The 14,382-nt window shown below is 35.5% G+C and overlaps 1 protein-coding gene across 2 annotated transcripts in view; it reads right to left on the bottom strand.

The window, feature by feature from the left end:
• Positions 1-14,382, bottom strand: part of PROS1 (protein S) — a 62,360-nt gene that overhangs the window by 26,996 nt on the left and 20,982 nt on the right. The window contains exons 2-6 of one of the 2 annotated variants that reach the window (XM_057697092.1): positions 14,201-14,358; positions 11,125-11,149; positions 4,841-4,927; positions 2,264-2,386; positions 2,032-2,163 (exon numbers count right to left, since the gene is read on the bottom strand). In XM_057697092.1, coding sequence (XP_057553075.1) covers positions 2,032-2,163; positions 2,264-2,386; positions 4,841-4,927; positions 11,125-11,149; positions 14,201-14,358 — 525 coding nt within the window. The remainder of the gene's footprint in view (positions 1-2,031; positions 2,164-2,263; positions 2,387-4,840; positions 4,928-11,124; positions 11,150-14,200; positions 14,359-14,382) is intronic. The other variant, XM_057697093.1, reaches the window with a different exon arrangement.

Genomic DNA, 14,382 nt, shown 5'->3' with positions numbered 1-14,382 from the left:
AGTGAACTTTTCTCATCTGTACTCTCTGAGGAAAGACAAACTCAGAATGAAAAATATATTTTCTACTCTAAAAAGTTGATATTGATAGTTTAATTTTTCCACATACTAATAGCCAAATTTTCTAACACTTCTCTATTTAAAATAACCTGCACAAAAATAAATGAATCAATCCCTTGTGGTAAGTGAATTTTTCTGAATCTTGACTGTCAACAGAAAGTGAAAACATATGACTAAATTTACTTGGTTTGAAGCATATCACAAGGACTCATTTAAATTTAAATTATATGAGTGTAGGTTATAGCACATACATTTCATGACTCTACACTGACATCTAATGTCTGATGAAAATATTCTTGCATTTTTGGACACTTACTGGCAACTTAATCCCAACATATTCACATTTTAACAAAGGCCCTATTGTAACCGTTGTATACATATTCTTCTCCTAGTTCTGTACTTTATTACTTAGGTATCATGGATAAAAGACTATGTAAATGAAGCATATAAGAACATATATTCTGATCATCAGAGACACTCATTTATAAGAGAACTTTTTGTTAATGTGTATTAACTCAATGGATAAGTATTAAATTCCTATTAATTAAAAATATAAATCACAAATTCTTTAGCAGTACAGACTATTCAAGTATTTAAATGTAGAAGTATGAATGGGTATTATTTGCTATGGAATGCATATGTTATCCCTTCATTTTGATGGTTTTCTATAACTGGTGTTCTAATGATACTCGTATTCTAAATATCTAAACTCAAACGCCTTCAAATAGGCAAAGAAGAAAGATATATAATCTCAAATTGGTTAATTGTTCAAAACAAATGGTTAGTTTATACAGTTCACCTTAGAATCACTTAACTACACTTTGAATGATATTATAGTAAACTATGCTATACTAAACACTACAGTGCAGTGAGGGACAGACCACTCCTTGAATATGAATTTAATTTAAGGATTTACCAAAACAGATGTGAATAGACTTGAACAAGAAAACTTTACATTTTAACTTGCTAAAGTTTTTTACTTCATCACAAGAGGAGGTGGGGCGGGGGGAGAAAGAGAAAAAGAGATGGGGGAGAAGGAGGAAGAGAGGGAGGGAGGGAATAAGGAAGGAAAGAAAGAAGAAAAGAAGGGAAGGAGGAAAGGAGAAAGAAATAAAAACTTGCTCCCATTTTCTAAAGGCAAAATTTAACTCCCGGCTGGAAAATTTCATTTTTAGTCATCCACATACCTAGCACTTATATTTGAAGATTTAGTAAAGAGGGTTAAAGCAGTCTAATGGAAAAGGCATTATGCAGAAAAAAGAAAGGTAAAATTTGGGGGAAAGAGAAAAATAATTTAAAAAAAAATAAATACACCAGTAAAAGGACTTAAATAGCTAAGCAAACCGACAGGAATTATTTAAGTCTGAAATTAAAAAACAAAAAAACAAAAAAACAAAAACCAGTGATGTGATCTTATACGTATAAAGAGAAAACAAACCAGAGTTTCATCTTTTTCAAAACCACAACAGGAAATGATGTACAGGATAAAGGGTTTATATTAGAAATTAGAAAGGTATTTCTGACAAGGAAATATAAAATACAATGAAAGAAGTCATTAAGGATTGTGGTGATTTATTTGCAAACTATTTAACTTATTGAAATAAAAGATATTATAGTGTCTGGAAGAAAAAGGATAAACAATGATTTTGCAAAGACTGTAGTATGCAAGGACTTGTACTAAAACTTCACTTTATCACCATATAGCGAAATTCTTCATTAGAACACGTGCACATGCATGCACACACACACACAATAAGAAGACAACAAAACACTCTGTAAATTAAAAAAATACCCTATCAACAATAAACTAAAGGCAATCCCATAGTGTCACAAGGCTTCAAGGTGGAAAATAATGCATACTTATTACAAGCCCTTATAACCCAAGAATTTTCCATGAATTTCCTGGGGAAATCCTCTAACTGAATTTTGCTCTCACATAGTAAATACCTTTTTATTCTACCTTCTTACTCTTACCTTTGCAGTCCTTTTTATTTGAAAGCATAACAAAACCACGTTTACAGGAACAGTGGTAACTTCCAGGTGTATTATCACAAATCTGGCTGCAACCTCCATTTACATTTAAAGGATCTTTGCATTCATTTATATCTAAAAAAGGAGAAAATTAATTACTTTTAAAGTAATAAAGCCTTCGGAGAACTTTTCAGGAGGCCAATCCAGATGAGCTGGCTGGGTTTGTTATACATACCAAATTCACACTTCTCTCCTTGCCAACCTGATTTACAAATACAAGTGAACGTAGCTTGGCCATCTTTGCAGATCATATATCCATCTTCATTGCATGGCAGGGGATTACACTGGTCTGGAATGGCTAAAGGAAATATATATTTATTTAATTTTTATGACACGCTATGGTAAAATAGAATTATATGCCCTTGAATAGAAATCCTGTGCACAAAGCCTAGGGCCAATGGAAAAAATTACAACTCATTCCTTCAAATACTTTCTCATTAAGAAAAGTGGATCCATTAGACAAATCTTTACAATTATTTTGCAAAAAGGAACTACTTTTAAATTTCCAAATATACACAGTACCTTATAACTGTAATTTAATATTTTTTTCATATATTATCTTATTTGATCCTTAAAACAATGCCATGTGGTAGGCAGAACAATAAAACTACTCAGTATCAATAGAAAAATTTGGAACTTGCAATTTGAGCTAAGATAGAATAACAGGGATCAGGTTTATTCTTTTGCTTTAAATCAATAGAATTCTAGGCAAATGGTTTTCAGACACTGGGCAACAGGTAGCAGAATACTCTGACTCCAGAAGGAAGGACATTTTCTTCCTAAAATGTTACAGCACTTTACCACTATCTTAAACGATATGCCCATTTGTTTCTTGACTTATTTGTGGTCTTTCTCACCTCACTAGACACTGCAAAGGTCCCTAGCTCCTGCATGTCTCCACACCCATTTCTCCAGGCTTCCTAGCTGACTCTGCAAGTTCCTTCCATCCTTCCCTTACATTCTCCTTTGCTTAAGTTAGCAAAGCAAACAGTTATTTGCAAAAAAAATTTTTTTAATCTAACTAAAACATAACTACTGAATTTTTCAAAAAACGTCCTCATAAAATCAAGTTTCTTGAAAATTAGTAATAAGAAGGTGAGTCAAAATTATCCGCACTCCGGTTATATTAAAACTTCTATTGGCCGCACTGGCTTACCAGTGCTTTCCGTTCAAGGCTACTGTCTCCCCAGTCACTGCTGTGCAGGTGTGAACATGTTACATCAGTTCATCTGTAACTGCAGTGTGAGCAAAAATGGATGCCCCACTTGTGATTTGCATGAAAGAAGAGCAGCATGCAGTGATTTGTCTTTTGGGGTCTTCGGGTGTGCACGTCCACACACTTCTGCCCACACTGTCGACACTGCGAAAACTTCGTTTTGCGGTGTTAAAGCATCCTCCCTATAGTCCTGATCTTGCTGCATTGGACATTTGCCTGTTTGGTCCCCTGAAAGCAGCCCTACAAGGACAAAGATTCACTTCTGATGAAGAACTGAAGACAGCAGTGCATTCGTGGCTCACAGCTCAGCCTAAAACATTTTTTAATGAGGGAATACGAAAGCTTGTTGACAGATGGACAAATTGTATTGAAAAGCAAGGAGATTATGTTGAAAAATTATGTATTTGTCTTTTCTAAAAGTTAATTCAAATAAATTCTACAGCCAGAGTGCGGATAATTTTTGACTCACCCACGTATATCAGGTATTAGTTAAAATGATAGAAAACAGGCTAATCAGAAAATTATCAAATTATTTTTGTCCTTTGGTAAATTAAAAAAATAAAGTATGAGCTAAATATACATGTTCAGGCAAACTGTTTTATTTGCATAGTTACAACTAATGCAGATGAATAAATATATCAATAATGCCAATGCTGCATGTAAGATATTCACTGGACAAACATCCAATTTATATGTTGCAATTTCACCTTTTTCTCTCTAAGTCAGGAAATCGATAAACTAGACACAAATAATCTACCAGATTTATCACTAGGCCTTATGTGAACTTCAGAGGGGAAAGGCTAACTGAATATCACAAGATTTCCCACATTTATATCATTGATGCCAAAAGTCAGAAAAATAAACGTTTCCACTTTGACCTGTTAATTAACCGTAACATTTGGTCATAAGTACATGATTATGCAACAATAGCCAAAATAAAGCTCTCGGGAATAAAATTCTGAAGTCAATGACCTAAAGCTTGGCAAACAAGGAACACTTCAATTTAAATGTTAGGTGGAAAATTCATTTTAAGTAAAAGAGCAGCATTTACACCTAAAAAACATTCCTTCAGGGAGTTCCCTGATGGTCCAGTGGTTAGGACTCAGCGCTTTCATTGCTGTAGCCCAGGTTCAAGCCCTAGTGGGGGAACTAAGATCCCACAAGCTGCGTGGCCAAAAAAAAAGGAAAAAATTCATCTTACATGTACATTGCTATATCTGTATATACATATATATTTGATATTTTGATAAAAAGTTTAAGCTAAATAAATAATAAAAAAAATAAATACTGAAAGAAATAATTATTCGGGCAATTTGATCCAGTGTTAGAGCCATCTGGCAAGGCCAAAAAAATAAAAATAAAACAAATAAAAAACATTCCTCAAAATATATTTTGAGAATAATAACTCCTTGATGGGCCAACAGCCCTTCAAGGGCTCATTTGTTGATTTTTAAACATTAGTTACATTTATATGGGTGTACTTCACTTGTAGGTTTTTATTTTGCTTGTTTTTAAACTGATGGTAGTGGTGTTTACCATTGACACAGCTCCTTAGGTCAGGGTAAGCATTAGTTGACAGACGAGCAGCAGTGAATAACCCAGCTCTGAAAGAGCCAAGACAACCTGTAAATACAAACAAGTGTAATCTTAGAGTAGACACACTTATTTGATCTGAAATCATGGTAGAAATTATCCAAAGAGGTAGAATATTTATGCTTCTGTAGATTTACATGACTCAGCATTCAAATGCCAATCCTAAATGTTCCCATTCATTTCTTTGAAAAATTAAAAATCTACAAACAAGATTGCAATAAATACAGAATCATGAAAAATAGATTTATAGAAGCTTCTCTTTGGGAAAGAATCTTAAAGCCAGAAGTGAAAAATATCTTGAATTAGCAGGGAAACTTATTACCACATAAATCCATGTTCTTAATTCTGTAGTGGAAACCTAAATTTACCCTCAAATTTGTAGACCAGAGCCTAATTTAGAAATTGTCTACAATTAAGTCAATAGAATGAGTTAGTATTTCTGGTTGCCATAGGCAACTTGCAATTCTTCCAATGTTGCATAGAGACTAACAAAATAATATTTGTATAATGCCTCAAAATTACAAAGCAGGTTTACTTTATTCATTGTATTTGTCACTAGAACTCTGTGAAATTAGATGTAGCAATCTGGCAGAAATAACAGCTGAAATAGTAGAGATAAAATATATATGTACTTTAAATTAACCAGCGGTCATTTAGTATCAACAACATAACATTTCTTAATAGCCACTGAAGGCAACATTACATGTACCAGCTCATTGTTCAGATAGTCAGCAACTTACTAAAAAGTTGGTGTTTTGGCTATCTTTTGCTGAGTAACAAACAACTCCCAAAATTAGTGGCTTAAAATAATCATTCTATTTTTCTCATGATCTGTGGATCAAATAATTAGAAATGGTTTAGTTAAGCTGTTTGTCTCTGCTGCACATGGGACCAGCCAGTGTGGCTGGGTCTGGAAGATCCACCTCCTGGAGGGCTTTTCACTCACATGTCTGACAGCTCAGGCTCCTTGGCATCTCTATCTCCACACGGTATGCGGTGCTTCAGGGCTTCTCCATATGGTTGAGTTTCCCTGAGTACGCAGTCCTAAAGCAGTCCCTGGCACTGCTTTCATGGTACCTAGCTTCCAAGAGGAAGGAGGTAGAAGCTGCCAGGCCAGTTAAAAGGCATTGTATCACTTCCACCATAGTCTATTGATCAAAGCAGTCTCAGGGTCCACCCAGATTGGGGGGAGAGGGAAAAGGATAGATTCTACATAGTGATGGGGAAGTGGCAAGGTGACATTGCAGAAGAGTATGTGAGATGGGAGATATTTTTGCAGCCATCTTTGGAGAATGCAATTCATCACAGATGGGTTCAAAGGCTCATTTGAAGTTGATGTGGGTATTCCCTTCTCATTGCTTTTTTGACAAATCACAATCTTAGAGGCTTAAAACAACACAAATTTATTCTCTTACACGTACAGGGATCAGAGGTCTAAAATTAAGGTGTTGGCAGGGCTGCATTCCTTCTAGAGACCCCAAGGGAGAATCTATTTCCCTCAGCTTTTTCAGCTTCTACAAGCCACCTGCATTCCTTGGCTCATGGCCTCACCCTCATATCACTGTCAACTCTTTCTGCATCGTCACATATCCTACTACCAACTCTGATCCCTTGCCTCTCTCGTATAAGAACATTTATGACTACATTGGAACCACTCAGATAATAAAGGATAATGTCCCCATCTCAAGATTTTTAACAATCCTCAAAGACAACATTTTAGGTAACATTCAGAGTTTCTGAGGATAGGACACGAACATCTTTGGGGGGGTCATTGTTTAGCCTACCGAGGTAGGTTATAATATTTTCCAATACAAAAAGTACTTTACATCATCGTGATCTTTCTGGAGTCCCAGTGAGACCTAGGCAATCTTAGGTCTTGAGAATTCTTTCCCTAAATTCATTTGTCCCTCCTCTTGAATCACCCACTCCCAGAATTATCTTATTCTAGGTGTGAACATTTCATTAGGATTATTGTTTGTAAGAAAGCCTCATTCTGCACTTCTGGACAAATCTGACAGCCAAAATTCAAAACCCTTAAGCTACAGATTCAGGTGAAATGCTTCCTTTGGTGATTAGGACCCCAGGCCAGACTACAAAGTAGGTTTAACCCATAAAACATCTTATGTATGAGTCCATACTAATATACTCGATAATGTTTTTTTGGCAACCTGCATTTAGAATGACAGTGTGAAGAGCAGGCTGCGTGGCTACTCCAAAGCAGTGCAATCCCGATCCCTTACCTTCCCACTTCTCTTTCTTGCTGCCCAACAGGAATGGAAGACGTTGGAGAGAATGAGTAGGAAGGTGAGAGTTGGAGAGAGATTGTCTTAGTTTTTTGTAGCCTGAGCAGAAGCTCTCCTAAGAAACGGAATTAGAAATAGAAACTCAGGCCATCCGGGAGGAAAGCCTAAGAAAGAGGCACTTTCAGGAGAGGTTCCTGTGGTTGGGACAGAACATCCTAGAAAGAAATCTTGGTTCTAGACTACTACAGTTCCTATACCCATATTATCATATGATTATCTTTTGTAACACTTTATGATTATAGTTTATTTTATAATCTTTATTTTATGATTATAAATCCAATCTATGTTTATAGTACTTCCCCCTTTTATCCTACACTTTGTGTTTTGGCATTTCTTCTTTCCCTTTTTCTCTTTTTCCTTGATTATTCTTGCCAGAGGTCAGTCTAACTTACTTTCCTTTTTCAAAGAATGAGATTTTCTTTTATCAATCCTCTCTTTTGTTTTCCATTTAACTTATTTCTGTCCCTACTTTTGTTATTTTCTTATTTTTTGCTACTTTGGGTTTGCTCTGTTGTATTTTTAGATATATGCTTGATTTGAACGCTTAGTTTCTTTTTTAAATATCTAATCTGTCCTCTTACTGCTGCCTCGGTGGTCAGCACCCCAGGTCCCCACACACATACTAGGTCAAACAGCCTTCAGTCTACCCATGGGTTCTCATATTTCTTGTTGTTTTCATTTTATTTTGTTATTATTAGTGCCTGGAATGCTATTGTTTCTCTTGAGATGATTTTAAGAGAAGTCAGCAGTCTGAGCTAATCCATCAATTTGGTAAGAACTAGAAATTAAAAACTATTTCTGATATTTACATTTTGGCTCCGAATTTAGCATTCTTTCCAAGAACTTTTTCTCCCATTAATTTAATCATCCATTCTACTGGGTGATATTTTAAAGGCCTACATAGATGGCAGAGTTGTTTATTCCATTTTCTAAGGAAAAGAACACAACTTAAAAACTTATCTTTATATAATAAAACCCAGGGTATTTCTGCCCAAATTCCATGTTTTCAGTGTAGTACAAGGATAGAAAAACATGTTTTCTGACCCCCCTACAACTCTAAACCCAAACACTGCCAGAAAGTATGGGTTACTATTAGTGGTCTAATTTCTTGGGTGACCTTATCTCATGGTAAGGAGCTCCCAGCATGAGCTGTGGTAATTAGTAAAATTACCATTAGGTTTATTAGAGGCAGAATTATAAAGGTTTCCCCTCCACCTGCATTAGGACCATTAGCGTACAGAATATACACATCAAATGACAGAAAGGCTTAACTTAGAGTGTTTCTTTTCTGTTTTCAACAGTGAAATTCATCACATATGCTTATAACTAAAAACCAAAATATAAAATGTGAATCAAAAAATAAATCATAATAAACAGTATATTTTTGTTTCATTATATAAGTCAATTAAATAATAAAACTTTACATCTGAAGAAAGTTCAATATAAAAGTATCTATCTACATACATGTACTTATTTGGTATTCCCAACAGCTCTGAAGTTAGAAAATATAGTTATAGCACAACTTAAATACAGAACCTGAAAAGTTAAATAAGTTGCCTAACCTGACACAGTAGAAATTTTTAGGTCTGAGACTAGAGTCCACATATTATTATTATTATTATTACTATTATTATTATTATTATTATGACTTGGCTTTTCTATCATGCTTCCAAATAAGATAGGCAAAGAAAAGAGAAAGTTGGGTAGAAACAATGGAAGTTGAGAGAAATGGAAAGAGAAAAAGAAAAAGATTTTATCTAAGTTTTTCAAAACACATAATGTTGTATTAAAATGTTATTTATGTTTATCCAAATGTACTCTGTAATTAAAGGTATGTTATTTTCCAGAGTGTTGATGCCTGCAGAAGCACTGCCTCTTTACATGGACCTAAGAAACATGGATTAATAATATATTTTTAATGTAAGCTTACAATTTTTAGCAGCCAAATATTGTCTATTTTAATTACAAAGTATTTAAATTCCTACCTATAATGGAGAGACTGAAATAGTCTTGCTAGTCTCGCTTTTCTTGACTTTAACAGTATAAACCCTTAATTTTTGCTTTAGAAAGTAAGGAGTCAAGGCTTAACTTTACAAAGATGAAATGTTTTTCATGGGTGTATATCTCTATTCCATTGCCCTCTTAAGATGCAGCAGCTAAAGATTTTAGAAAGTCTTGTTGAATTTTCATATCTAGACTCATAAATAATATCACTACACAATTTTTGTAGTATCCTCTTTCCAAATTTGAATGAAACTGCCTAAATCTGTTATTAGCATCTAGAAAAGGGAAGGGAAGGAAAGAAAAGAAAATGGGACTAGAGGAGAAGTTAGGTGACAAAAATGAAGAGAACTAGCATGACATATTTTACTAAGCGCTCTGAAAACACTACCTCATTTTATTTCTTGCTAGAAACTTATTAGGTAAATTGTTACTACCCATTTGACAAATGGGCAAACTATAGCTCATAGAGGTTAAATAATTTTAAGATCTTGCAGGAGATAAATGTTGGATTGGAATTAATTTAAAAAATTGTAAGAAGTCAACTGGAAAACACCTAGCAGCCTAAGAACAGAAAAGGGTCATGCTACGGAGTTCTAAAGAGAGATACCACTGAACCGATGTCCTGCAGTTGCTGAGAGGGTGAAATGAGAGGTAGTGTATTACAGCCGGGTCTCCTTGACTCAGGATGTGTCACACAAATAAGATTCCCACCATCGTGGACACTCAAAAACGAAAGAGTAACCGCTTCAGGAACTATAAAAAAAGAGTTCTTGGTTCAGAAAGGGTCTCCTACCCAATAATGTTGGGCTCTTATCTTGTTAACTGTCCTGATGGATAAATGTAAGTACATACCATCAATTTAATGTAAGCCTCCCTAGGAAAGGGGGAAAGGTATAAATAATCCCCTACCTACAAATGGTCTCTGGAATCTCTGCATGGCTAATCAGAAATAAAACAAAAACAAAATGTAATACCCTAAACTGTAATTAAACCCTCAAATTTCAAGAGAAATGAGAGTTTAATAGAAAGAGTCACTTATTAAATTATATTAACAATGTTATGCTGCATAGTTATTAATGTAAATCAGAGTACATTCCTACTTTTTCTTTCAAGGAAGATTTACTTTTCAGTTTTGCAGGCCTTGGAGTCTCACGTTGGCTGGCATGAAAGCGGGGTAGAAAGATGCACAGATGGGGACTATTCTGAGCATAAGGGAGGAGGGAGAGCAAACCTCTGTGGGCTGGTCCTACAGAGAATCTCATCAGAAAGAGGTGTACAAATTATACTCCATTTTCATTCTTCGGAAATGCTAACAAATCTCCCAAAAATATTAATAAAATATTTTTATATTTGTTTAGAACAAACTGTAGCCTATTAATTGACATTTAGTTGAAATCATCTAATCTCTTTAGATATGGAAATATTACCTCAGAGACCAGAACTGTATCCAAAAGCAAAACATGAGTGGGATATTATAGGAAATGAGGAAATGGTGTTGCAAAGTGGGAAGCTGTTAATAATTTCTATCGATATTTAAATGATAATTATGTCATAAGCTCTGGAGAGTACAGAGATCTTTCCTTTCATTAAAAGATAACCCATGAAAATGCATGTACTTACAGAGAATATTCTGGTACCTAAATATGACTTTGCATCAGCTCAATGACTCTTTATGAGAGAGACTAAAGAGTGAAAAAGACTAAAAGTCAAAATGTCACATAGTAATTAAAAGAACCATTCCAAATTTGTCTACATGACTTTAAACAAAAGGACAGAAAATCTTCATCTAGGATGAGATCTTACTCCCAAGGCTCGTGGAATTGTATTGGGTGGAATACATACGAGTGGAGGATTGGACTTCATCATATTTAAGTTTTCTTCCATTTCTAAGATTATATGATTGAGATCTTTTGAACTTACCTAAATATTTTGGATAAAAATATTCCTAGAAAACAAAAAAAAGAAAAAATATATCTTAGCAAACCTAAATTTCACTGTAGAGTTAAAACTTGATTTTAAAATGTGTTTTTACATTAAAGATGCAATAAGTTATATATAACTGTCATTTCCACATTACAATATAACATTTTTTTATAGTAAAATGTATACCAGGAGTAGATGACTAATAACATTAAGCCATAAGATGCTTAGGTGTAAAGCAATACTGATCAATTAAATCACGTTTCAAAGGTTTCTAAACTGAAAACAGGTTCCGCTGAAGATGTTAAATGTGACTATATATGCCCGCTTTTTGTAAATTCTTTAATTTTTCCATGATGATTAGATGCCCATTTGATATATTTCACATCTGCTGATTACACACACCAGATTCATTGCTGAAAAACAGTAACATAATTTGAATTGAAGTGGACACTTATCTTTTAGCATCTTATGTACACGTGTTACCTTATTTACAAATTGGTTATGTACCAAGAATTCTTCTGTATTCAGTCATTTGGACTAAGGAATGAACTTTAGCAAAAGGAGAACAATGTTAAAAATGATTTCTGATGGTAAGGCTCCCAGGCTAGTTCACAAAAGCCTTCTTAAGTCACAACACATCTAATGTGCAGCATTAAGAACTCCTCACGAGAAACCAGTGTTTCTACACAAAAACAACCTCAAGTGCAGAACATAACTTTCATCCAGGACACAAAATTAAAGTCCTCATTCCTTCCTCCTCTCACGTGGAAACTTACACAACACTTATCTACTAGTTTATAAGGATGGTTCAGACTGAGGTGTTGTCATCTACAGAACAAAAGCCAGGACAGAAACAATGATGAATGGGTTCAAGAGGAGATGATGTAGTGGTGAAAGGACTATATTAGGGACAACGGGGAGATAAGCAATAGGTGGTGACTAGGAGTGTGGACCAGGCTAGGAGGGATGTGGGCAGGGAGTGTCTGGGATAGGATAGAAAGTGAGAAGCAATAATAAATGTTGTTTTTGGTTTTTTTTTTTTTTTCATTTCTCCCATTTCTTCCTTACTCTCTCCATCACCTCCTTCTCTTCTGTCAATAACACCATTGTCAGAATGAGTGCAGGAGAGGAAGCACATAAATGAGTTTCTTTTCTCTACTCTTTTCCCGCCCCTCCATGTCTTCTGTCTCACTCCCCATTTGCTACTCAGAGGCTAAGCTATGAGGACATATTTACAGTGTTAGAAATACATGCTCAAGTATTCATGGGTGATATAATAAAATGAAATCTTGGGTATGCAGGCTTGCCTTAAAATGTTGCAGCAAAACAAAAATTAGAGTGGGTGCGGTAGAGAATAGGCAAAATAAGAATGGCAGATTTTTGATAATCATTGAAAGGGAAAGTAGATACATTGGGGTTTAATATATTGTTCTCCCTACTTTGGGATATATTTTCAAATTCAGTAATGAAAAGAAATACGTGTGTCTATGTGTGTGTATGTATCTGTTTCCTACACAATAAGAGTACACTGTTGTATTGTGTGAATACAATATTATTGTCTTGTCAACTGCTTTTCCACAAAAGGCAACAAAACTAAGAAACGTTTTGATTCTATCTTGGAGAGTGTTAAAAAGGAATCTTGGGGGCCTTGGGAAAAATTGTCTTCAAACCTATTAGAATAGGTGGAGGTAAAAGGATTAAAGGGCAATCCCAGAAATTATTACCGTCTCGGACAAGCTCTCTAACTGCAGACAAATGGTTCCTGCTTGTTACTGCTCATCTAGTCTCATGGTCCCAGGAGGTAAGGCAGAGGTAAAGGAGGTACTTTGTGTATGTTTTCTCCCTCATTTCCTTTTGATTATATAGCTCACCTCAGGAAAAAAATCTGAGATAACCCTGAAGATTATCAAACTTGAATTCTTCATGGTAATTCTTAGAGGCATTATTTATATTCTGCTACCTGCAGAACATGTTAGAGAACACCCTTCACTAGGAAAATTAAGGGACTAAAGATCAGACCTAGGGGTCTCATATTTCTGTATTGGTTTTAGGGGTCTTTGTGATTATTTTATTCTAGCCTAACTTGGAAAAATTTAGACACTAAAAATGTAAATTCTAACCCCAGGGATTATTGATGATTTACAGCAGGTTCGGGAAACTTCCCAAGAGCTTATGGAATAAATTAAAAGTACTCTCAGGGAACACAGTACTGTAATGGTTTCTTCAGTAAGCATTCACTGAGTAGCGATTATATGCTAAGCTCTGAATTAGAGGCCCTGTTTTCTAAAGCTTGGTTAAAAATGGCAATAGAGGGAATTAACAAAGCATACTAATAGCAACGTAGTCTCTCTCTCTCTCTCTCTCTCTCTCTCTCTCACACACACACACACACACACACACACTTGAGACACCTTCCCCTGACCCAACACTACAAAATCCTGGTTGGGAGAAAGTAGTTACAAACCATGAGTTCATACTATTTGTGGTAATTAGGTATAAATGAATTACTGTTTGGTCAGAGCACATTGCTTTTGGCAAATAATGTCTCCCTAACAAGCCCACTTTCTTTTGAAGGTAATTCCTCCTGAAATGCTCCAGTGGGTACATGTGGAAGGTGATATACACAATCATTAACTTTAAAAAGGAACACAAGGGGGGCTTCCTAGGTGGCGCAGTGGTTGAGAATCCACCTGCCAACGGAGGGGACACGGGTTTGATCCCTGCTCCAGGAAGATCCCACATGCCGCAGAGCAACTAAGCCCCGTGAGCCACAACTATTGAGCCCGTGTGCCACAACTACTGAAGCCCACACACCTAGAGCCCGTGATCTGCAACAAGAGAAGCCACAACAATGAGGAGCCCGCGCACCACAATGAAGAGTAGCATCCAGTCACGGCAACTAAAAAGAAAGCCCGCGCACAGCAAAAAAGACCGAACACAGCCAATAAAATAAATAAATTAATTAATTAATTAAAAAAAAAGAACACAAGGGAACACAGACTCAAGCTGGAAACATTCCGTCTGTAACTGTAAATCTAGGTATGCTAACTTACCACTTTTCATGAATTCTTACCGTTTCAGGGTCATTTTCAAAGACCTCCCTAGCTTCTTCTTTACTGCACAGTTCTTCAATGCATTCTCTTTCAAGATTACCCTGTTTCGTTTCTTCAAGCAAAGCATTTGCACGGCGTTTCCTAACCAGAACTTGTGAAGCATGTTCCTTCGACAAAACTGAAGGAAAAAAAAAATGTTTAC

This window comes from Hippopotamus amphibius, chromosome 10 (assembly GCF_030028045.1).
Source record: "Hippopotamus amphibius kiboko isolate mHipAmp2 chromosome 10, mHipAmp2.hap2, whole genome shotgun sequence".
Classification (NCBI taxonomy): Eukaryota; Metazoa; Chordata; class Mammalia; order Artiodactyla; family Hippopotamidae; genus Hippopotamus; species Hippopotamus amphibius.
Note: the sequence above shows the minus strand (reverse complement) of the source record. Positions and strands in the feature narration are given on the sequence as shown.